General features: G+C 43.1%; 1 protein-coding gene across 1 annotated transcript; it reads right to left on the reverse strand.

The window, feature by feature from the left end:
- Positions 1-17,424: 17,424 nt before the first annotated feature.
- Positions 17,425-18,468, reverse strand: LOC137502363 (zinc finger protein 84-like). The gene has a single exon (XM_068229375.1). The coding sequence runs from the start codon at positions 18,466-18,468 to the stop codon at positions 17,425-17,427; it is 1,044 nt and encodes a 347-aa protein (XP_068085476.1).
- Between the last annotated feature and the right edge of the window lie 6,145 nt (positions 18,469-24,613).

Below are 24,613 nucleotides of genomic sequence, written 5' to 3' on the forward strand. Positions count from 1 at the left end.
GGAACAGGCACCTATCAAGAAACACTTTCAAATCATACCAGAATCAGTCAAGAAGCTAAAAGCAAGTGGATTGAGTCTTGGAGAAAGTGAAGTGTGAAATGAAAGGTTTTTTTGCTGGTTGTTTTACGTCGCGCCGACACAGATAGGTCTTACGGCGACGATGGGACAGGAAAGGGCTAGGAGTGGGGAGGAAGCGGCGGTGGCCTTAATTAAGGTACAACCCCAGCATTTGCCTTGTGTGAAAATGGGAAACCACGGAAAACCATTTTCAGGGCTGCCGACAGTGGGGTTCGAACCTACTATCTCCCGAATACTGGATACGGGCCGCACTTAAGCGACTGCAGCTATCGAGCTCAGTAATGAAAGGTTTCCCAGTAAATCTCGGATAAAGAGGATCTACCGGAATGTTTAACAACCTACATTCGCTTCTCCTGTCACATCAGTAGTATAAGTGGATGGTTCGGGCGCCACCGCCACCGCAGGCCCTCCGCAGAGGCATCCTCCACCTCCACCTCCACACTCTCTCGGGAGAGGCCTCCGCCGAATTGATTGTGCTGGCTAAGAGCGCGAGCCTAACCTCACATCCGCCATCTCGGAGGGGCTTAACCTAACTGTTTGCGCGTAACAGAGCTAGCCTAACCTCATGGAGGGGCCTAACCTCAGTTTGACGGTCGGATGCCCTTCCTGACGCCTAAGAGTGCGAGCTTAATCTTACATCCGCTATATTGGAGGGGCTTAACCAAACTTTTCACTCACAAGACTGCAAGCCCAACCTTATGGAAGAGCCTAACCTCAGTCTTAGGCCGCATGTCCTTCCCGACGCCAATTGCATAAGATGGCGGCTATACATGTCTCCTTATGAGACGCCTTAAGGGTTCTTGCACAAGATGGTGGATGCAAGATGGCTGCTATACACAGCTCCTTGACACGCCCTAGGGACGCTTGCGCAAGACGGCGGCTATCTAATTCCACAAGATGGCGCTATAGATAGCTTCTTATGAGACGGATTAAGGGCGCTTGCACAAGATAGCTGTTGCTCTTATGAGACTCGCTAGGCATGCTTGCGCAAGATGGTGGCCGCAAGATGGCAGCTATGAGACGGCCTAGCGACTCTTGCGCAAGATGGCGACTATACATAGCTTCTTATGAGACGGCTTAAGGACGCTTGCACAAGATGGCTGCTACTCTTATGAGACGCCCTAGGAATTATTGCGCAATATGGCGGCTATCTAATTCTACAAGATGGCGACTATACACAGCTTCTTATGAGACGGCCTAAGGGTGCTTCCAAAATATGGATGCTGCTCTTAAAAGACACCATAGGGATGAGTGTGCAAGATGGCCCCTATACACAGGCTCTTGTGAAGAAAGCAAGCTTAGAGGATACTGCGCAGGATGGCGGCTTCTGTTTTGCATGCGGTGGAGGGCAATTTGAAATTTCACGTGCTATTTCTTGCAAACAAAGCTACGGGCTTTTTGACAGCGGCCATCTTTCATCAACAAAGCATCGTGCTGCCATTTTTAGCTACTACCTTTGAAATGTGGTGGCGGGCAATTTAAAAATTCCACGTGTTATTTGACAGCTGCCATCTTTAGTCAACAGAGCACCGTGCTGCCATCCTTAGCTCCTACCTTAGATACGTGGTGGCGGGTAATTTGAAAAATTCCACGTGCTTTATTGATAGCGGCTATCTTCAATGAACAGAGCATCATGCTGCTATCATAATGCATGTTTAGACTTGCAGATCACAAAAGAAGTGATTGAACCATAACAAGACTAGAATCGAACACTGTACTCGATGTCGTTAACCTCAACATGCGTTCAGAACATTGTTTGACGTGTTCAGATTACTAAATAAGTTATTAAAACATAACAAGACTAGAAACGAACACTGTACTCGATGTCGGTACTTTCAACATGTGTTCAGAACATGTCAGGGGATACCTTTGTTCTAAGAAGATCAGATCAGAAAAGAAGTGATTGAAACATAACAAGACTAGAATCGAACACTGTACTCGATGTCGTTAACTTCAACATGTGATCACGATATACGATGACGTTACTTACGACATGTGTCCAGAACAAGTCAGGGATCCGAATACAGAAAAAATAATAAGACTACAATTCTGAAGAGCTTATGCAAAATAGCGGCTGTTATATCGTTCTCCTCCTCTTCCGCTCGGTTAAGGCATATCTCTATCGAACATAAAACGCGATCTTATGAATAAGGCAGTGCACATACTGCGTAGCCGATTTGCTCGGTAAACGATAATATGAATACAACAAAACTACAAGTTCAAATGATTGCCTTCTATCATTTGTCTTGTGCAAAAATAAAAAACTATAGAAAAAACCATCCTGCGTAGCCAACTCTCTCGGTAAACGATAATATGAATATATCAAACGTATTACTTCTAATGGTTTGCTTTCTATCATTTGTCTTGTGCGAAAATCAAAAGGTACAGAACAAGAACCATACTGCGTAGTCAACTCGCTCGGTAAACGATAATATGAATATCTCAAACGTACAACTTCAAATGATTAGCCTTCTATCATTTGTCTTATGTGAAAATAAAAAAAAAGAGAACAAAAACCATATTGCGTAGCCAACTCGCTCGGTAAATGATAATCTGAATTAGTTGCAATATAAAAACATAGATTCAAACCCTGTTCTCTTATCGCAAACACGGAAAGTGAAATTAAGCAGAACGCCTAGTGCTATAAGAAATACATTGGTTACATTTAAGCCCCCCTAGCAGTCGAACAAGTCATCGCATAAACACGTAACATGAAATATCAGTTCGGAAACATATTGTTTCAATCTGTTGGCATGGGTTACAAGCATTTAGCTCATGCGGAAAATAAAATTGAGCGGAATGCTAGTGGTATAAGTAATACACTGCTCACATTTAAGTCCCTAGTAGTTGAACAAGTTATCGAACAAACATGTAACACGAAATATCAGTTCGGAAACATCTTGTTTCAATCTGTTGGCATGGGTTACAAGCATGTAGCTTGTGCAGAAGAGGGCTACTATGCAAGATAATTGCAAAATGTTGAACCGAACAATAATTGTGCGACACACATAATAGAGAATAGGACCTAAGTGTTCCATTTTATTAGAAGGGCAAAAGGATGAAACGACTCTTCCTCCTCCTCTATCCGCGTCCACCTCTTTCTCCTCTTCCTGACCACGTACACCTCCTTCTCCTCTACCACATCACTACGCCCTCCTCCTCCTAGAAGGAGTTAGTTGAAGTTGGTACATTTTTAACAGCAGCAACACCCTTATCGAATGTTATCAGAATGAACGCTCCTACTTTGTTAAGTGTAGCAAATTAATTTCTATTGGTCAATGGTTTTGTGTTCAGAACCGAAGAAATTCATGCTGCACATAACAGCGAATGAAACCCAAGGGTCACGTATTATCAGAATTACCTTATAAAGAACAAAATTCCCGACCTATTAGTGGAGCAATAACTTGCGTTTTTTAACAGAAAGCAGTATCTGCTTGATAGTTTTAGTGTTTGGAACACTGAACTTTTCAAGATGGCAGCAGTGAGGAGTAGTATAATACAGGGATTCTGCGGCCTCCTTCCGCGGGAAATTTGAATTCTGGCGGGAAATTTGAATTCTGGCGGGATATTTGAATTTTTGGCGGGAAATTTGAATTTTGGGGCGAGATATGAATTTGTAAACAAAGCCACGTACTTTTTGACAGCTGTCATCGACAACAACGCATCGCTAACCTCACTGCTACCATCTTGAAGGGCCTAAACCTCAGTAGTGCCAACTTAAACTAACTAGTGCGAGGTAAACAAAGCCACGTGTTTTTTGAGAGCCACGTGCTTTTTGACAGACAACAACGCATCGCTAAACTCAGTACTGCCATCTTGACGGGCCTAAACCTCAGTAGTACCAACTTAACCTAACTAGCGCGTGGTAAACAAAGCCACGTGCTTTTTGACAGCCGCGTGCTTTTTTGACAGCTGTCATCCGCCATCTTTAAACCACAGAGCACTGTGCTGCCCTCTTTATCGTAGTAGATGTAAAATTCGTCACCTGTCATCGGCAGTGCTGCCATCTTGGCGGGCCTAAACCTTAGTGCTACCAATTTAACCTCACTAGCGTGAGATAAACAAATCCACATGTTTTTTTGACAGCTGTCATCCGCCATCTTTAATCCAGAGAGCACCGTGCTGCCCTCTTTAGCTACTTAAATTTGAAATGTGGTACGTCACAGCTGTCATCCGCCGTCTTGCATCGCAAACCTCAGTGCTGCACTCTTTAGCTAGATACCTTTGAAATGTAGTGGTGGCAAATTCCACGTGCTCTTGTTTGGAAACAAAGCCACGTGCAGCTGTCATCCGCCATCTTTAATCCATAGAGCACCGTGCTGCCCTCTTTAGCTACTTACCTCTGAAATGTGGTACGTCACAGCAGTCATCCGCCATCTTGCATCGCAAACCTCAGTGCTGCACTCTTTAGCTAGATACCTTTGAAATGTAGTGGCTGCAAATTCCACGTGCTCTTGTTTGGAAACAAAGCTACGTGCAGCTGTCAACCGCCATCTTTAATCCAGAGAGCACCGTGCTGCCCTCTTTAGCTACTTACCTTTGAAATGTGGTACGTCACAGCTGTCATCCGCCATCTTGCATCGCAAACCTCAGTGCTGCACTCTTTAGCTAGATACCTTTGAAATGTAGTGGCGGCAAATTCTTTATGCTCCTGTTTGGAAACAAACCAATGCGCTTTTTTGTGACAGCTATCATCCGTCATCTTTAATCTAGAGAGCACCGTGCTGCCCTCTATGTGGGGGTGGTAAATTCTACGCGCTTTACAAACTCATGTGCTTTTCTGACAGCTGTCAACCGCCAGAGAGCACCGTGCTGCCCTCTTTATGCCGGTGGCAAATTCTACGTGCTTTTTGACAGCTGTCGTCCGCCATCTTTAATCAATAGAGCACAGTGCTGCTATCATGCAGGTAATTTCGTCAGCTGTCATCCGCCATCTTTAATCCACAGAGCACCGTGCTGCTCTCTGTAGTAGCGGGTAACTTGAAAAGTTCTGTTAGCTGTCATCCGCCATCTTTAATCAAGAGAGCACCGTGCTGCCATCTTTAGCTAGATACCTTTGAACTGTGGTGGCGGCGAATTCCACGTGCTCTTGTTTAGTAAACAAACTCACGCGCTTTTTGTCAGCTGTCATCCGCCATCTTACATCGCAAACCTCAGTGCTACACTCTTTAGTTGAAAAATGGTGGCGGATAATTTAAAAAGAAAAATTCTACAGCAGCCATCTCTCGACGCTAATTGCACAAGATAGTGGCTATACATGACGCCTTAAAGGTGCTTATGCGAGATGATCGCTATACATAGTTTCTTATGAGACGACCTTGGGATGTTTGCGCAAGATGGCGGTTATACAAGGCTCCTTATGGGACACCCTAGGGATGCTTGCGCAAGATGGTGGTTGCTCATATGAGGCGGCTAAAGGATCCTTGCACAAGATGGCTAGAGACGCCAGAAGGATGCTTGCGCAAGATGGCGGACGCAATATGGCGGCTATACATAGCTCCTTATGAGAGAGCCAGTACCCGATACAACATGTGATCAGAACATTGATTGATGTGTTCAGAACACAAAATAAGTGATCAAGACTAGAATCGAACACTGTACTCGATGTCGTTAACTTCAACATGTGATTAAAACATTGTTTGGTGTGTTCAGAACACTACATAAGTAGAATCGAACGCTGTACAACATGTTAGGGGATACCTTTGTTCTAAGAAGAACAGATTGAAACATAACAAGTCTAGAATTGAACACTGCACTCGATGTCGTTACATGTGAACAGAACATTGATTGATGTGTTCAGATCACTAAACAAGTAGAACCGAACACTTTACAACATGTTTGGGGATACATTTGTTCTAAGAAAATTAGATTGAAACTAACAAGACTAGAATCGAACACTGCACTCGATGTCGTTAACCTTAACATGTGATCCGATACAACATGTTAGGGGATACCTTTGTCCTAAGAACCGAACACTGTACAACATGTTAGGGGATACCTGTGTCCTAAGAAAATTAGATTGAAACATAGCAAGACTAGAATCGAACACTGTAAGAACATTGTTTCCTGACGCAAAACTAGCAGTAACTAGCCTCTTACATCATACACTATTGTTTTCGACCGGTTGCCCTTCCTGACGTTAAAGAACTCGGATTAAGAATCTGTTTTACAACTTCTAACACGAGAATCGGGGATTTACAGCTAGATGCTCTTCTTAGATTTTAAATCGCTGTATCACGAACTATTGTTTTACAGCCGGATGCCCTTCCTGACGCAAAATTAAGATTTTAAATCGCAAGAATTTGTTTTAAGACTAGTTGCCCTTCCTGACGCAAACTGGCAGTATCTAACCTCTTACATCATACACTATTGTTTTCGACCAGTTGCCCTTCCTGACGTCAAAGAACTCGGATTAAGAATCTGTTTTACAACTTCTAACACGAGAATCGGGTATTTACAGCTAGATGCTCTTCTTAGATTTTAAATCGCTGTATCATGAACTATTGTTTTACAGCCGGATGCCTTCCTGACGCAAAACTAATATTTTAAATCGCAAGAATTTGTTTTAAGACTAGTTGCCCTTCCTGACGCAAAACTGGCAGTATCTAACCTCTTACATCATACACTATTGTTTTCGACCGGTTGCCCTACCTGACGTCAAAGAACTCGGATTAAGAATCTGTTTTACAACTTCTAACACGAGAATCGGGGTTTTACAGCTAGATGCACTTCTTAGATTTTAAATCGCTGTATCACGAACTATTGTTTTACAGCCGGATGCCCTTCCTGACGCAAAACTAAGATTTTATATCAGAAGAATTTGTTTTAAGAGTAGTTGCCCTTCCTGACGCAAAACTGGCAGTATCTAGCCTCTTACATCATACACTATTGTTTTCGACCGGTTGCCCTTCCTGACGTCAAAGAACTGGGATTAAGAATGTTTTACAACTAGATGCTCTTTTTAACAGGATAATCGGGGATTTACAGCTAGATGCTCGCCGGATGCTCTTCCTGACGGCATAAGTTGCCAGGATTTGAATCGCGGTATCCATCATTGTGTCTGACTTGCATGTATGCAAGCTTACGCGTATTTTTTTGCTGAGATATCATGCTACTTCCGTTCGCCAGCTAGAGCGGAAACTCGCAGTACTGCGTCTATTTCGTCTTACAACTTGGAGGAGACAACATGTGTACATATAATTTATGATCTTTCATCCCCCCTATTTTAAAAAAAAAAAACATGTGAGTATGTAGTATCTCGCAACATTCTTATCCGTGTGTGTGTGTGTTTCGAGAGAAAAAAAGAGTAACGTGTGTCAGTGTTCTAGTCGTGTTGCAATTACTAAGCGAGTGACCGAGCGAGTTGTCTACGCAGTGTGCTTTCTTCATTTTCGTATGACATATATCAGTGTATTCGCAATTACTAAGCGTCTTAGCAGTGCGGTGAACGAGTTAGCTACGCGGTATAGATTTTTTATTTTCGCACTAAGCAAATCATTTGAAGTGTTGCCGAGTTAGCTATGCGATATGTGCACAGTGTGTTTTTGATTTTCGTACTAGGCAAGTGATAGGCGAGATAGCTATGCGATATGTGCACAGTGTGTGTTTTTGATTTTTACACTAGGTAAATCATTGAAGTTGTACTTTTGCTCTGAACACATCAAACAATGTTCTTACAGTGTTCGATTCTAGTCTTGCTATGTTTCAATCTAATTTTCTTAGGACAAAGGTATCCCCTAACATGTATCGGATCACATGTTAAGGTTAACGACATCGAGTGCAGTGTTCGATTCTAGTCTTGTTAGTTTCAATCTGATTTTCTTAGAACAAAGGTATCCCCTAACATGTTGTACAGTGTTCGGTTCTTAGGACAAAGGTATCCCCTAACATGTTGTATCGGATCACATGTTAAGGTTAACGACATCGAGTGCAGTGTTCGATTCTAGTCTTGTTAGTTTCAATCTAATTTTCTTAGAAAAAAGGTATCCCCTAACATGTTGTACAGTGTTCGGTTCTACTTGTTTAGTGATCTGAACACATCAATCAATGTTCTGATCACATGTTAAGGTTAACGACATCGAGTGCTGTGTTCAATTCTAGTCTTGTTATGTTTCAATCTGATCTTCTTAGAACAAAGTATCCCCTAACATGTTGTACAGTGTTCGGTTCTACTTGTTTAGTGATCTGAACACATCAATCAATGTTCTGATCACATGTTAAGGTTAACGACATCGAGTGCAGTGTTCGATTCTAGTCTTGTTATGTTTCAATCTAATTTTCTTAGAACAAAGGTATCACCTAACATGTTGTACAGTGTTCGGTTCTACTTGTTTAGTGATCTGAACACATCAAACAATGTTTTAATCACACGTTGAAGTTAACGACATCGAGTACAGTGTTCGATTCTAGTCTTGATCACTTATTTTGTGTTCTGAACACATCAATCGATGTTCTGATCACATGTTGTATCGAGTACTGGCTGTCTCATAAGGAGCTATGTATAGCCGCCATCTTGCGTCCGCCATCTTGCGCAAGCATCCTTCGGGCGTCTCTAGCCATCTTGTGCAAGGATCCTTAAGCCGCCTCATAAGAGCAACCACCATCCCTAGGGTGTCTCATAAGGAGCCTTGTATAACCGCCATATTGCGCAAGCATCCCAAGGGCGTCTCATAAGAAAATATGTATAGCGATCATCTCGCATAAGCACCTTTAAGGAGTCATGTATAGCCACTATCTTGTGCAATTAGCGTCGAGAGATGGCAGCTGTAGAATTTTTCTTTTTAAATTATCCGCCACCATTTTTCAACTAAAGAGTGTAGCACCGAGGTTTGCGATGTAAGATGGCGGATGACAGCTGACAAAAAGCGCGTGAGTTTGTTTACTAAACAAGAGCACGTGGAATTTGCCGCCACCACAGTTCAAAGGTATCTAGCTAAAGATGGCAGCATGGTGCTCTCTTGATTAAAGATGGCGGATGACAGCTGACGAAATTACCCGCATGATAGCAGCACAGTGCACTATTGATTAAAGATGGCGGACGACAGCTGTCAAAAAGCATGTGGCTTTGTTTACTAAACAAGAGCACGTAGAATTTGCCGCCACCACCGGTATCTAGCTAAAGATGGCAGCACGGTGCTCTCTTGATTAAAGATGGCGGATGACAGCTGTCAAAAAGCACGTAGAATTTGCCACCGGCATAAAGAGGGCAGCACGGTGCTCTCTGGCGGTTGACAGCTGTCAGAAAAGCACATGGGTTTGTAAAGCGCGTAAAATTTACCACCCCCACATAGAGAGCAGCACGGTGCTCTCTAGATTAAAGATGGCGGATGATAGCTGTCACAAAAAAGCGCATTGGTTTGTTTCCAAACAGGAGCATAAAGAATTTGCCGCCACTACATTTCAAAGGTATCTAGCTAAAGAGTGCAGCACTGAGGTTTGCGATGCAAGTTGGCGGATGACAGCTGTGACGTACCACATTTCAAAGGTAAGTAGCTAAAGAGCTCAGCACGGTGCCCTCTGGATTAAAGATGGCGGTTGACAGCTGCACGTAGCTTTGTTTCCAAACAAGAGCACGTGGAATTTGCCGCCACTACATTTCAAAGGTATCTAGCTAAAGAGTGCAGCACTGAGGTTTGCGATGCAAGATGGCGGATGACAGCTGTGACGTACCACATTTCAAAGGTAAGTAGCTAAAGAGGGCAGCACGGTGCTCTATGGATTAAAGATGGCGGATGACAGCTGCACGTGGATTAGTTTCCAAACAAGTGCACGTGGAATTTGCCACCACTACATTTCAAAGGTATCTAGCTAAAGAGTGCAGCACTGAGGTTTGCGATGCAAGATGGCGGATGACAGCTGTGACGTACCACATTTCAAAGGTAAGTAGCTAAGGAGGGCAGCACGGTGCTCTCTGGATTAAAGATGGCGGATGACAATTGTCAAAAAAGCATGTGGATTTGTTTATCTCACGCTAGTGAGGTTAAGTTGGTAGCACTAAGGTTTAGGTCCGCCAAGATGGCAGCACTGCCGATGACAGGTGACGAATTTTACATCTACTACAATAACATTTGTTTACCACGCGCTAGTTAGGTTATGTTGGTACTACTGAGGTTTAGGCCCGTCAAGATGGCAGTACTGAGGTTAGCGATGCGTTGTTGTCTGTCAAAAAGCACGCGGCTGTCAAAAAACCCGTGGCTTTGTTTACCTCGCGCTAGTTAGGTTAAGTTCGCACTACTGAGGTTTAGGCCCGTCAAGATGGCAGAAGTGAGTTTAGCGATGCGTTGTTGTCGATGACAGCTGTCAAAAAGCACGTGGCTTTGTTCACAAATTCAAATCTCGCGCCAAAATGCAAATTTCCCGCCAAAAATTCAAATTTCCCGCCAGAATTCTAATTTCCCGCCAAAATTCAAATTTGCCGCGGGAGGAGGCCGCAGAATCCCTGTATTATACTACTGTGAGGTTAGCGATGTTGTGTTGTTGGATTTTAAATTCCACGCTACAACATGCAAAGGGTGGCAGCCTTGATGTTTAGCGCTGTGAAGATGGCAGCAGTGAGGTTAGCGATCCTCTGTTGTCCTTAAAAGCGAGGTTTGGGTCCATCAACATGACAGCTGGCAAAAAAGCCCGTGGCTTTGTTTACAAACAAGAGAAAGTGGTCGTGGCGTCACGGTCACGTGGTATGCTGCGTCAGCATGCGAAGTTCAAAATCCACAGCCACGTAGTTAGAACTCGTCAAAAGCACGTAGATTTTAAATTTCGTGTCTACGTCATACAAGGCAACTTATAGAAGGCTAATCATTTGAAGTTGTACGGTTGATATATTCATATTATCGTTTACCGAGCGAGTTGGCTACGCAGTGTGGTTTTTGTTCTGTACTTTTTGATTTTAGCACAAGACAAATGATACAAAGCAAATCATTTGAAGTAAGACGTGTGATATATTCATATTATCGTTTCCCGAGTAAGTAGGCTACGCATGATGGTTTTCCTGTAGCTTTTGATTTCCGCACAAGACAATTGATAGAAGGCAAATCATATGAAGTTGTACTTTTGTTGTATTCATATTATCTTTTACCGGGAAATTTGGCTACGCAGTATGTACACTGCCATATGCATAAGATCGCGTTGAATGTTCGATAGAGATATGCATTAACCGAGCGGAAGAGGCGTAGGACGTTATAACAGCCGTTATCTTGCACAAGCTGTTCAGAATGCTAGTCTTATTATTTTTTCTCTGTTCGGATCCATCTTCTTAGAACAAAGGTATCCCATGACATGTTCTGAACACATTTTGTAAGTAACGTCATCGTGTATCGAGTTCTATTCTAGTCTTGTTATGTTTTAATCTCTTATTTAGTGTTCTGAACACATCAATCAATGTTCTGATCACATGGTGAAAATAAAGACATCGAGTACAGAGTTCGAATCTAGCCTTGATAAGTTTCAATCACTTCTTTTGTGATCTGCAAGTCTAAACATGCATTATGATGTTATCGTTGCAACACGTGCACACTCTTGCCTTCGCGATGCAGATTTAAACTTGTTCGATGGAGACATAAAGCTATGTCTTGACAGAGGTGGAGAACAGCCTATGTATAGCCGCCATTGTGTAAAGATGGACGTAGACAGCTGCCATAAAAGCACGTAGAACTTTTCAAATTACCCGCCATCACATTTCAAAGGTATGAGGTTTAGTGCTATAAATATAGCAGCACGATGACCTGTTGATGAAAGATGGGAGCTGTCAAAAAAGCATGTGAAATTTTTCGAATTACCCTCCACCACGATGAGGTTAAGTGCCGTAAAGATAGCAGCAGGATGCGTTGTTTCAAGATGGCGATGACAGCTGACAAAACCACGTAGAATTTTTCAAATTGCCCGTCACCACATTCCAAAGGTAGTACCTAAAGATAGCACCATGATGCTCTGATGATTAAAGAAAGCCGCTATCAATAAGGCACGTGGAGTTTTTCCAACTGCCCGCTACCACGTACCTAAGGTAGCAGCTAAAGATGGCAGCACGGTGTTCTGTTGATTAAAGATGGCAGCTGTCAAAAAGACGCGGAATTTTTCAAATTGCCCGCCACCACATTTCAGAGGTAGCAGCTAAAGATAGCAGAACGATGCTTTGTTGATGAAAGATGGCCGCTGTCAAAAATTCCTTAGCTTTGTTTACAAACAAGAGCACGTGGAATTTCAAATTGCTCTCCACCGCTTGCATAACAGCAGCCGCCATCCTGCGCAGTAGCCTCTAAGCTTGCTTTCTTCATAAGAGCCTGTGTATAGCCGCCATCTTGCGCAAGCATCCCTATGGTGTCTCTTAAGAGCAGCATCCATATTTTGGAAGCACTCCTAGGCCGTCTCATAAGAAGCTGTGTATAGTCGCCATCTTGTAGAATTAGATAGCCGCCATCTTGCGCAAGTTTCCATAGGGTGTCTCATAAGAGCAGCAGCCATCTTGTGCAAGCGCCCTTAAGCCATCTCATCAGGAACTATAAATAGTCGCCATTTTGTGGCCGCCATCTTGCGCAAGCTACCGTAGGGAGTCTCATAAGATCCTATGTATAGCAGCTATCTTGCGCAAGCACCCTTAATCCGTCTCACACAAAGCTATGTATAGCCCCATCTTGTGGAATTAGATAGCCGCCATCTTGCGCAAGCGTCCCTAGGGCATCTCATAAGGAGCTGTGTATAGCAGCCATCTTGTGGAATTAGATTGCCGCCATTTTGCGCAACCATCGCTAGGGCGCCTCATAAGGAGCTGTGTATAGCAGCCATTTTGCAGCCACTATCTTGTGCAAGCACCCTTAAGGCGTCTCGTAAGGAGACATGTACAGCCGCCATCTTGTGCAATTCGCGTCAATAGTTAGATTAAGAGGCCCCTCCAAGATAGCGGATGTGAGGTTAAGCTCGCTCTCTTAGGCGTCAGGAAGGGCATCCGGCCGTGAAACTGACGTTAGGGCCCTCCATGAGGTTAGGCTAGCTCTGTTACGCATAAAAAGTTAGGGTAAGCCCCTCCAAAATGGCGGATGTGAGGTTAGGCTCGCACTCTTATGCGTCAGGAAGGGCATCCAGCCGCAAAACTGAGGTTATGCTCCTCCAAAAGGTTAGTCTAGCTCCGTTACGCATGAAAAGTTAGGTTAGCCCCTCCGAGATGGCTAAGGTGGGGTTCGCTCGCGCTCTTAGCGAGCACAGTCAATTCGGCGGAGGCCTCTCTCGAGAGCGTGTGGAGGTGGAGGCGGCAGAGGCCTCTGTGGAGAGCCTGTGGAGGTGGAGGATGCCTCTGCGGAGGGCCTGCGGTGGCGGTGGCGCCCGAATCATCCACTTATACTACTGATGTGACAGGAGAGTACTTGAATTCGGAAGCGAATGTAGGTTGTTAAACATTCTGGTAGATCCTCTTTATCCGAGATTTACTGGGAAACCTTTCATTACCACACTTCACGTTCTCCAAGACTCAATCCACTTGCTTTTAGCTTCGTCACTGATTCTGGTATGATTTGAAAGTGTTTCTTGATAGGTGCCTGTTCCCTTTCAACGGTTTCATTGACGAAAGTGTTCACGCTATTAAGTAATCAATATTTTATAAGATTGCTTTAAAACAGGTTAAAATATGCATAACAGAAAACGAAAACATGCACAATAAATACGAAATTTGAAATGTACGCATGATCTCAAATATATTCCGAAATGTATATACATGCATTATTGATCTCATTAATTGGTCGCACTTCGCCTTCAAACTCACTTGCTTATCGGTTTTAGAGCTCTACATGTCGGCATTTGCATACAAATCCGATGTCTACTCATCATCAACTGTAACTGTGTAGGATACATATGTTAGTGAGTCCTTGATGTGAGGCTAGTAACATGAATCTACTTTGATGTTAGTGAGTCCTTGATGTGCGGCTAGTAATATGAATTTGTGATGATGTATTGATCCCTGTTAATGTTAGTAATGATGAAATTGCAGATCAACTCGTACACAGTCTAGATGCAGGCAAGAGGGAAAAACGGGAAGATAAAGTTCGCTCACTTGACTGCACAAGATCAAGCCTGAAGCATGGTCTCTTGTATGGAAAATTTGAGATGGAAAAACAACTGCACCGATGACGTCATATGTGGTTCACATGTTGGGTTGGCGTTGCGTCGTGATCCGCGGCTACAAGTCACCTGCTCGGTGGGGAACGGGAATAAACTCGCTGAATTAAATTATTCCTCTCTCAGTTACCCGCTTGCAGAGTTTTATTTCTTTTTCAGCAGCGTATTCTGGATGATTCTGTCCTATGATGTGGATTTTTTCAACTATGTTCTTCAAATTGCAACGTGTAACCTACGAGTTGGATCATAAAGAACGCAACTTACGTCCGTACAAGAACGTCCTCGAGCCCAGTAGCCTCGCGCTGAAGCTTTAGCTCATCGCCTAATCGTCCTTTGGATGAAACAATATTGCTGTAGAAGGTATTTCTGGAGATCATGGTACTGAACAGATCTCTCGGATGGCACTTTGGAACTGTGACCTTCAGTTCTTGGGTTCTTTCTTCACGACCTGAATGCGTGTTTGCTGCGAGTTACACAACATATATTATCGCACGCATGTGTTCTGTAATAGAGGCACAATTCATAATTTTCTTCCAAACTGCAGAGACCCGGGTTCTATTCAATTTCTCTTCTTACGTCTTTCCGCTAAAATGCCTAGATGGAATCAACGGTCCCCACCGTAGGAGGAAGACGATTTGCGGGTCATGGTAAACGAATTGTTGAAATTTAGTGGAGAGGATGGTGATCATAGTGAAGTGGAGTTCGTAAGTGACAAGTACTGCAGGCTCGAATGTACAGGGTTCGGGCCTAGCTGATGCGAATAGTTAGCAGTCACAAAATCAAGACCGGGTCCGGACATATAAACGAAATAAAGATTCTTATGGGCATACTGTTGCCGCAAGAGATCGAAAAGAAAACTGAATTATGGCATTATATTTCTCACAGTTGCTTGTTGACAACTGCTATTTCCTATCAGCTTATGACACAGAAGGGATTTTGTCCCCTCCAGGCTGAGTGGTTGAGACGATTGAGGCTTTGGCCGCCCTTCTGATCCTAGCTCGGCAGGATCTATCCTCGCTCAGTCCGGTGGTCTTTGAAGGTGGTCGAATGCACCAATATAACATGCGACCGAAGACGGTCGTGAAGGCAAACGCGTACTCAGTAATGCTACAACATGTTCAGAGAATCATGTAACTTATGTGGGGACCTCGGTACACACCGGCTCACTCCCAGGTCGGGAATGAATTCCCTGATAGAAGGAATTATTTAAGTACTTGCTTTTAAACAATCTTAGACTAAAATGAACAATATACGGGCCACAAGAGAAATATTTAATTGAATACAGTGTATTTAGCTTTTGAATAATCCTTCTATTTTTCAATACTCTGGGCAAGAAGGTACAAAGTGCTTTCCCACTGTGATACCGAGTTCGTTTCTTCCCAGTAGCAAAGCTCTGACTTTCGATTATGTATTATGTTATTATTCGGTTATACAGTAACTTATACCTAAATATTTTACGTAGTTTTCTAACAATCTCTGCCTGGAAATAAACTTTCATATGTATGTAAATTCTGGACTAACAAGGTTTTCAATTAATTAAAAGATTTAAAATGGAATAAATAATACTCAGGTAAGTTTCTGTTATGATCGTTAGCGCTTCTGAGGCAGCCAGTTTATAGACCTGCAATTCATAATTGTCACCAATTGCGCTACACTACAAGTTTTCGGAGACGCCGAGGTGCCAGAATCTAGTCCCGCAGGAGTTCCTTTGCATGCCAGTAAATCTACCGACACGAGACTGATTTATTAGGCCACCGTCATATACCACCCGACTGAGCAAGGAACGAACCTGACAAGTTCGGACCAGAAGGGTGGCCAGCGTCTCAACCGTCTGAGCCACTCAGCATGGCGAGGAAAAATATCTTCTGTGTCATCAGCTCATAGAAAATAGGAGTAGCCAATAAGCGTTTGCGAGAAATATAATGTCCTAATTTTCAGTACAATCCCCTGTGAAAACTGTATGGCAATAAGAATCTTTATTTCGGTGTTATTTGTCCGGAACCGGTCTTATTATCTCCTTCGTTTTTTTACTAAACTGAGTTTTATGCGTGATTTTCTGCTGGGCATCTTTTGTCTGTACAGTTATGTTCTGTCATTCCTCTTCATCAAAAAACTGAAATATTTCGCTCGGTTTTGTTTTCCCTAATGTCTCTCCCACTACATCACGATGGAATTTTGGATCTAAGCAGGATTTTCTTTAGGCCACTTTTGGTCAAGGTAGATGAATGTACACTGGTTGGACTATTATCAGTATTATCGTCACAGCTGTCCCTGTCATGGTTCCCACTTGAAATGGACCGAACACGTGTTATCTCTTCCGCGACTGCTAAACAATCGCATCGGCTTGGCTCGAACCCTGTATATTCGAGCCTGCAGTACTTGTTCCAGGTAAATTCCTGTCACCTGGGAATTATACTTCGGCAAACCTTACTTCATAAAGATCACTATCTTCCCCACTAAATTTCAACAATTTCGTTTATCTTGACCAGTAAATGGCATTCCTCTGAAGGTGGGAACCGGTGATTCCTTTAAAATATTTTAGCGGAAAAGAATTAAATAGAACGCTGGTCTCTGTAGTTTGGAAGAACATCATCAAATACGTCTGTATTATGGAACACATGCGTGCGATAATAGATGTTGTGTAACTCGCAGTAAACACACACGCCAGTCGTCAAGAAAGAACCCAGGAACTCAATGTCACAGTTCTTAAGTGTGATGCGAGAGGTCTATTGCGTATCATGATCTACAGAAATACCTTCTACAGCAACATTGTTTCATCCAAGCTTCACCGCGAGGTTATTGGGCTTTAGGTCGTTCTTGCCCGAACGTATGTGGCGTTCTTTATGATGCAAATCGTCGATCACACATTGGAATTGTGAGAGCATGGTTGAAAAATTCCCATCACAGGGCAGACTCATCCAGAATACGCTGCTGAAAAAAGAAATAAACCTCTGCAGGCAGGTATTTTTGAAGATAATTATAATCTCCGAGCAAGAGACTTGTAGCCACGGATCTCGACGCATCGCCAAATCAACGGGTTAAGTTACATGATACTCTAAACAATTTATAGCATTACTGAGCACGCGTTTGCCTTCAAACCCATATTCGTTCGCATGTGAGCTGTTACATTGACATTCTTGCTGTAGGGTTTGTCACAGACATTAGGAAGGTATGGCCCTTGCCTGTGTGAGTCCGCATGTGGGCTGTTAGATTGCCCTTCAGACTGAAGGTCTTCCTACAGACATTTCAAGAGTATGGCTTCTCGCCTGTGTGAGTACGCATATGGTCTGTTAGACTGCTTTTCTCGCTGAAGGACTTCCTACAGATATTACAACAGTTTGGCTTCTCGTCTGTGTGAGTCCGCATGTGGGATGTTAGATTGCCCTTCAGACTGAAGGTCTTCCTACAGACATTGCAGCAGTATGGCTTCTCGCCTGTGTGAGTCCGCATGTGAGCTGTCAGACTGCCCTTCTGACTGAAAGTCTTCCTACAGACATTGCAGCAGTATGGCTTCTCTCCTTTGTGAGTCCGCACGTGGGCTGTTAGACTGCACTTCTGACTGAAGGTCTTCCTACATACATTGCACCAGTATGGCTTTTCGCCTGTGTGAGTACGCATATGTTCTGTTAGACTGCTTTTCTCGCTGAAGGACTTGCTACAGATATTACAACAGTTTGGCTTCTCGCCTGTGTGAGTCCGCATGTGGGATGTTACGTTGCTTTTCTGGCGGAATGTCTTGCCACAGATACAGCAGGAGTATGGCTTCTCGCTTGTGTGAGTCCGGATGTGGGTTGTCAGGTTGCTTATCTCGCTGAAGGACTTGCTACAGATATTACAACAGTTTGGCTTCTCGCCTGTGTGAGTCCGCATGTGGGATGTTAGACTGCTTTTCTGGCGGAATGTCTTGCTACAGATATAGCAGGAGTAAGGCTTCTCGCTTGTGTGAGTCCGCCTGTGGGCTGTTAGACTGCACTTCTGACTGAAGGTCTTCCTACATACATTGCAGCAGTATGGCTTCTCGCCTGTGTGAGTACGCATATGGTCTGTTACACTGCTTTTCTCGCTGAAGGACTTGCTACAGATATAGCAGGAGTAAGGCTTCTCGCTTGTGTGAGTCCGCCTGTGGGCTGTTAGACTGCACTTCTGACTGAAGGTCTTCCTACATACATTGCAACAGTATGGCTTCTCGCTTGTGTGAGTCCGGCTGTGGGTAGTCAGGTTGCTTTTCTGGCTGAAGGACTTGCTACAGACATTGCAACAGTATGGCTTCTCGCCTGTGCAAGTCCACATCTGGGCTGTTAGATTCACTTTCTGGCTGAAGGATTTTCCACAGACATTGCAACCCTGTGGCTTCTGGCTGAAGGATATGCCACGAGGACTGCTCCTGAAACAAGGTGCTCCACCATCCGGAGTTTGATGATCTGCGTAGCTCACCTCGGGTCTCGATCTACAGTGAAAAAATTAAAACGATGTTGCCAATAGATCAACAGTCAACTCCACTACACCTCTTACACTGGCGAAATGTTCCTACTGAAGATTCCACTGGCAGATATCACATACAGAGAGCTTGTTACTCATGAATATCACTTTCCTGGGGTTAAACGTCCTATGAGGTCAAATTCAGAGTGTAGTCGTAAATTCGAAAAGGTCTCACTTTTTACGAGAAAGTGTTGAGTCTTTTGTCTCGAATCACGATATCACGCGCAAGAAACATCTGACGATTTAGGAACGTGTAATCTCATAGACAATTCCATTGACAGAATGCATGAGAATAAGTGGTACAGCCTGAAAGGAGAAACACAAACTCCGTAATCCGGTAAACATTTACCTATTGAAATTCGTATGTCTGTTCTCAAACACGAAGGACAGAGTATGCTTTGGGGATTTCATCTTGTTCAAAAAGTACTCTGCGTTTTGTGGCAGGCGAGTAATAATTTTTGTAAAAGAGCCCTTGACCTTGAAGTTGTTCGAGAGAGAATCTCAATGTTGGAGATATTAATAAAGTTGAGAACATGGTTTTCCGACTGTCAGCAAGATCTACTGAACAATGCGAAATCATTTATAAATATTAATTACAGTCGCGCAAACATACGCATTGTATTTGTACATTGTTACCATATCATTGCCGCATTCTACTACGTCAGAGTGTGCAGTTAACTCTAAACACATAGCTTGGATGTGCAATCAAACACAGTCGACATACATATAGACGGACAGTAGTAAGAACAAGGAAGTTAATACTTACTACCATGTACTACATCATTCTGCGTCTAAGTTACTGCCTTTAACAGCAGCATGGAAACCACTAATCCAGATAAAATTCTCGAAAAGCTGAAAGATAACGTGCAGATTACAGATTTCAGTTTCACCTCCAGAGACTGCTGTGTTAGATATTATGATGGCGACAAGGAATATGGCTTTGGTAGCAGCGTTTTATAATAATTTGCTGATATAATGAAATATTTGAACCCAAATGCTGGCTGTCACGCCCTTGACAAGAGTTCCTCTAACACTACAGCTAAAAGTAGCACAAAAATCAAGGCTTGAGCTAAAATTAATGATTACAGGATATTGAACTGCACCGCAGTGGATATTATACTTTGTAAAGGAAGGAAAGAGATTCCTTTTATTTCGAAAACTTCAAGGACAAAGTGATTATTTTTAGTGGAATGATAACATCATTGGGCAGCATCCTAGTTTGTGCATGTCTCCCCACCGCAGAGTAGTTTGAGATATTCTAGGAAAGAAGAGCCAGAAATACAAATTTCTTGGTTAAGGGTGAGATTCCCTTAAGCAGGCACGTAGGAAAAGGCGATCACGCAGGCCAAAATACATCGTAAGATGAAGTGATATTTCCCAATTCACATGGGCCGGTGGAAAGCATGACTTCCTCACAAGTAAAGTAGTAGGAGGCTCGACCACGTGGACAAATGAAACGGGGTCATTGATTCCAGATACGACAGACTAGACCACTTGAACACCACACAAAATATTAATATTGCCACCACAAGGCAACAGCGGGCAGAGAATACGACAGTGGTTTGAATGTCATACATATTGTAGCATATCATACCAAGCAAAAGATACAATATTCTGTGGCAATTCTTCTTTACGTGATTATGTGATTTTTGTGACAAGTGAATTATCAGGTTCTCAATTAGTTCTTCATTCTGTATTGATGAATATACTCCAAGAACTATACTGAAATTCAAGTCACGAGCTTAGGAAAAGTATCCTTCCGCATGTGAGCACGTCCCCTGTTCCCCCTTCCCGTCTCGTCACCGTTCTCCATCTCCGCCACAACCAGGTTATCATTAACGCCGTGCGTCCATCTGACAAGTACAGTACTTCATTCTGAAATAGTGAAGCATCAAACGAAATCACTTCCTTTCACACAGCTGTCCTTTGATTACGTCCCATACCTATTTATTCCTTTACTGACCATGTAAAATCTACAGATTACTGACGAATACCGAGGCAAGAGAAGCAAGGTTTATTTTTATTTCATAATGCAATTTGTGTGAGGCAATGGAGACTGTCCGTGTCAGTTTCTCACAGTGAGTGGGATTGCAAAATACAATGTTTGAAATATTGTAGTCTCGTCATTCGGAACCCATGATCCTCTCATGACAACATTTCTGCAGGTAGAGGGCAATTACGAATATAAAGTACACATTATTATTATTATTATTATTATTATTATTATTATTATTATTATTATTATTATCATCATTGAATACGCCAAGGATCATATTCCGATACCGTGTTAAGGCCCTTCCTGTTTTATTTACGGCGAGTGCTGAGCTGACACATCGATCTTTCGCTGGAGACTTGGATTTTCCGTGGAGTTTAAATTCCAAGCGAGCGGCGTAAACACTGTACACAAAAACGCCGATCAGCTGCGCGGTCTTCTTCACGTCTTCCACAGTCCACAGTGGATTCTAATCTCGTAGGCTACTGTAAACGTTTAAAACAATTTAGTTTAGATTTTCTACATTATTTTTCTCCACTTTTGTTAGCTTTAAAGTATTTCACAGGGGACTCAAGCGTCACAGCATCACACACGCCTTGCTCACAGCTGGCAGCCATTATGAATACTGAACAGTGAACACGCTGTTGCAGCCAGTATTGCCAACAGTTTTCTTGGATCCATCTTCAACATCACACATATTATGCAAACTTATCAGCAGTGGAATGAACTCGAACAAACTTACTAAGTACACAGTGCAATAAGATATCAATATCATATTAAATAATTATTATTTTGCTATATACACCACTGAGAACAATAACTATTCATAGCCATCTACGTATGAAACATAAGAGTTGGTAACGAACCCGAATAACATACAACCTGTGATATATTTTCCATATTTATACAGGGCAAAAATTTTTATTCATCAAGTCAGTTCACAAGAATATCTAACCAAACTGAAGAAAGCTCCTGACTTCAGGAACAAGTAACAAGTCTAGGGAACTATTTGGCGCTGCGGAAGCCTTTTCACCGACCAGAAGTCTGACTAACATCAAAGGGACCATTTTCGATATGGAACAGTTGGCAGAAGAGGTACTCAACCTTTATGGAAGTTGATGCAGAAAGTAGCGTAGCATTCCTCCTCCAGAGGAGCGGATGCAAAAGAGGTCTGTTCTCCATCTCCGGAGCGGCGTAACTACCTGCTGTCATGAGCTCTAAAATGATTCCTAACAAGCTGCCCGTAAAATAACACCATCACATCATTATGGCAAAGTCTCATGGAATCGGAAACAAAGGTTAGGGCGTCCCCTGGAAGGGGCGCGCGTTGGCAGGGCCCAGTCAGCATGAAAGGTATGCAAGGGTTACCATCGCACGGGCTGTGACGGCTAAACAAGCGAATTATCCCATCCTGTATCGCATCACTTTACTAAGTCTGGACGAAGTAGCGAATTAGCCACAGCCCTTGAGAGAAGCCATGTAGGCATCTGTAAGGTGCAGAAGAAAAGTTGGACTGGGGACAAGTTTATAACTTATGTGCAAAAGAACACGAAGAAGTGTGACAATCGCTTGATGTAACTCGTCTACGTTGGGGACAGAAGGAAATTCCAATTTTTCAGTGCGACGCTGCATAAACTGGGCTGAGCACGGAAACCTGATGGACACGTCGGATGGATAAAGGAATACCACACAGCCCATGGAATACTTGGGACCAAACAATCAAATATTGGCACCTGAAGGAGGAGGTCGATGTTGCTGCGAAAGTTACAGTGCCACAAATGACCATAGTTGAAGTGAGCCGGACTAAACTGAAAGACACCGCATGCTCTGTTCTTGGAACAACTAAGTCAGGGCGACGACGACGAAGGTTTATCTATGACACGTGGCTTCGGAATGACGATGTTAAGGATGCAGTACGGTTGAAGGAACAGCTGTACCACGCGGTTCTTACTCATTGGAATGCCTACAAAGCAGCCAAAAGTAATGTGAAGGAGGTTATTGCCACAGCAAGAGCACACCGGTATGCAGGTGAAATCTGGTACGCCAGAAGACGAGCGGGATATTTAAAGGCTAGTCAAATCAAGGCAACGAAAAACGGAAGCCAACGTTTTTACAGCTTCAAAGAGGAAACAGACGATTTGCCACTCGACTGGAAGGAAGTGCGAGAACGCTGGCGGAACCACTTTGACAAAATTTCCATCTTGGAATTTCAGTATCTACCTATCCAAAACACCTCTGCTGTTGAAGGTCCAACGAAGGATAATGTCATCACTGAGGTCCAGGCTATGCTGAAGAAAATGAAACCAGGTAAAGACACTGGCACCAATGATCTTCCGGCAGAGTTTTGTTTCTCTCAACTACGGGATGCAGTGTGGCTAGAATGAGCTTTTCAACCTGATCATCAAAGAAGGTCGAAAACCAACAGATGGGTAACGGTATATCGATTCAGAAATAAGTGAAATCCTGCCAATTCTTCTAATCACCGCCCGATCAGACTTGTGAGCCACGCAATGACAATTTTCGAACAAATCCTCGACAAAAGGATTGGCGATTTAGCCAAACTCAACACGAGCCAAGCTAGATTGGTGTAAAATTTTGGCACAACAGGAGCAATCCACGCTGCAAGGCTCTTAGTTGTTAGACATAGTGAAAAGAATAATAACAATCATCTCGACTTTCTGGACCTTGAGAAGTCCTTCATCAGGTACCTCATGACCTTACCTGGTCAGCGCTACAAGAATATGGCATTCCAGAGCACATTATTAAGGGGGCACAATTGCTTTATATAGAACCAAGGAGTTACGTTCAAGCTGCCGCAGGAGCGTCTGATGACTTCCATAGAACGGTAGGAGTCCACCAAGGCCGTGCCTGTTAATCACTGCTGTTCATTCTTGTGATGGACACCATTACATCAGACCTGCACAAGCCAACACCATGGACACTTCTCTAAGTTAATGGCGCCATTTTGTCTGCAGAGAATAAGTTTGATATCCGCTTCAAACAGAAGATTGCAATAATCGACTGGCGCAATATGTCCCGCGCCTCAACAAAAAGAAGACATAGTCGAGAAGATGAAACCGTGCGTGTTGCCGGTGAAAATACAGCACAAGTAGAGAAATTTGGCTCCACAATCTCTGATAATGGCGACTTACTGATGAAGTCACCTTAAGGATATAAAAAGCCAGGCTGAAATGGAGAATAACAACGGGCGCATTGCGACCGTCAGATGACGGGCCATCTGAAACCTAAGATCTACAAAACTGTTATCTGCCTTGTCGTTTCCTACGGCGATAAATGCTGGCCAGCTACGAAAGAAGTAGATCGCAAATTAAACGTCATGGATACGAAGATGCTTATTAGGAAGGCTGGCATTACTAGACTGAATCACAGTCCAAATGATGCTATTATGAAATGTTTTGTCGTTGCACCGATCCAGAAGAAAATTGAGAAAAGACATGTGCGCAGGTTTTGGAATGTGTTGCGTGCAGAGGACGATATATAGTTAAAGTCAGCGTATACACAGGAAGTCTGTGAAAAGAAGCGCAAGGCACGAACAAGACAGCAAAGGAAAGATACAGTGCACAACGACCCGAAAGCCGAGACTACATACAGACATGGCCCGAAACCTAACTGGAGACAATGAATCACGACAGCGGATCATCCACCAGGCAGGACTAACACTAAAGAAGCAGAATAACAAAAAGCAGACATGAATATTCTACTATGAAAAATGGGATATAATGGATATTTTTCACATCCTAGCATTCAACGTAATATGTTCAAATTCTCTCTCCTAAAGCCTACGTCCAATATTTATAAATGACTTAGTGTTTGAATGACAGAGAACTTCTCGATTTGATGTTTAAGCAACTATATGAAATGCATTATAAAGAAAAAAAAATAACTGAACAAAATAAACATTTCAGAATGATGTGTGTTAATCGGGCGTGACAGAATAGCCGT

The sequence above is a fragment of the Anabrus simplex genome, chromosome 10 (assembly GCF_040414725.1).
Source record: "Anabrus simplex isolate iqAnaSimp1 chromosome 10, ASM4041472v1, whole genome shotgun sequence".
NCBI lineage: Eukaryota > Metazoa > Arthropoda > Insecta > Orthoptera > Tettigoniidae > Anabrus > Anabrus simplex.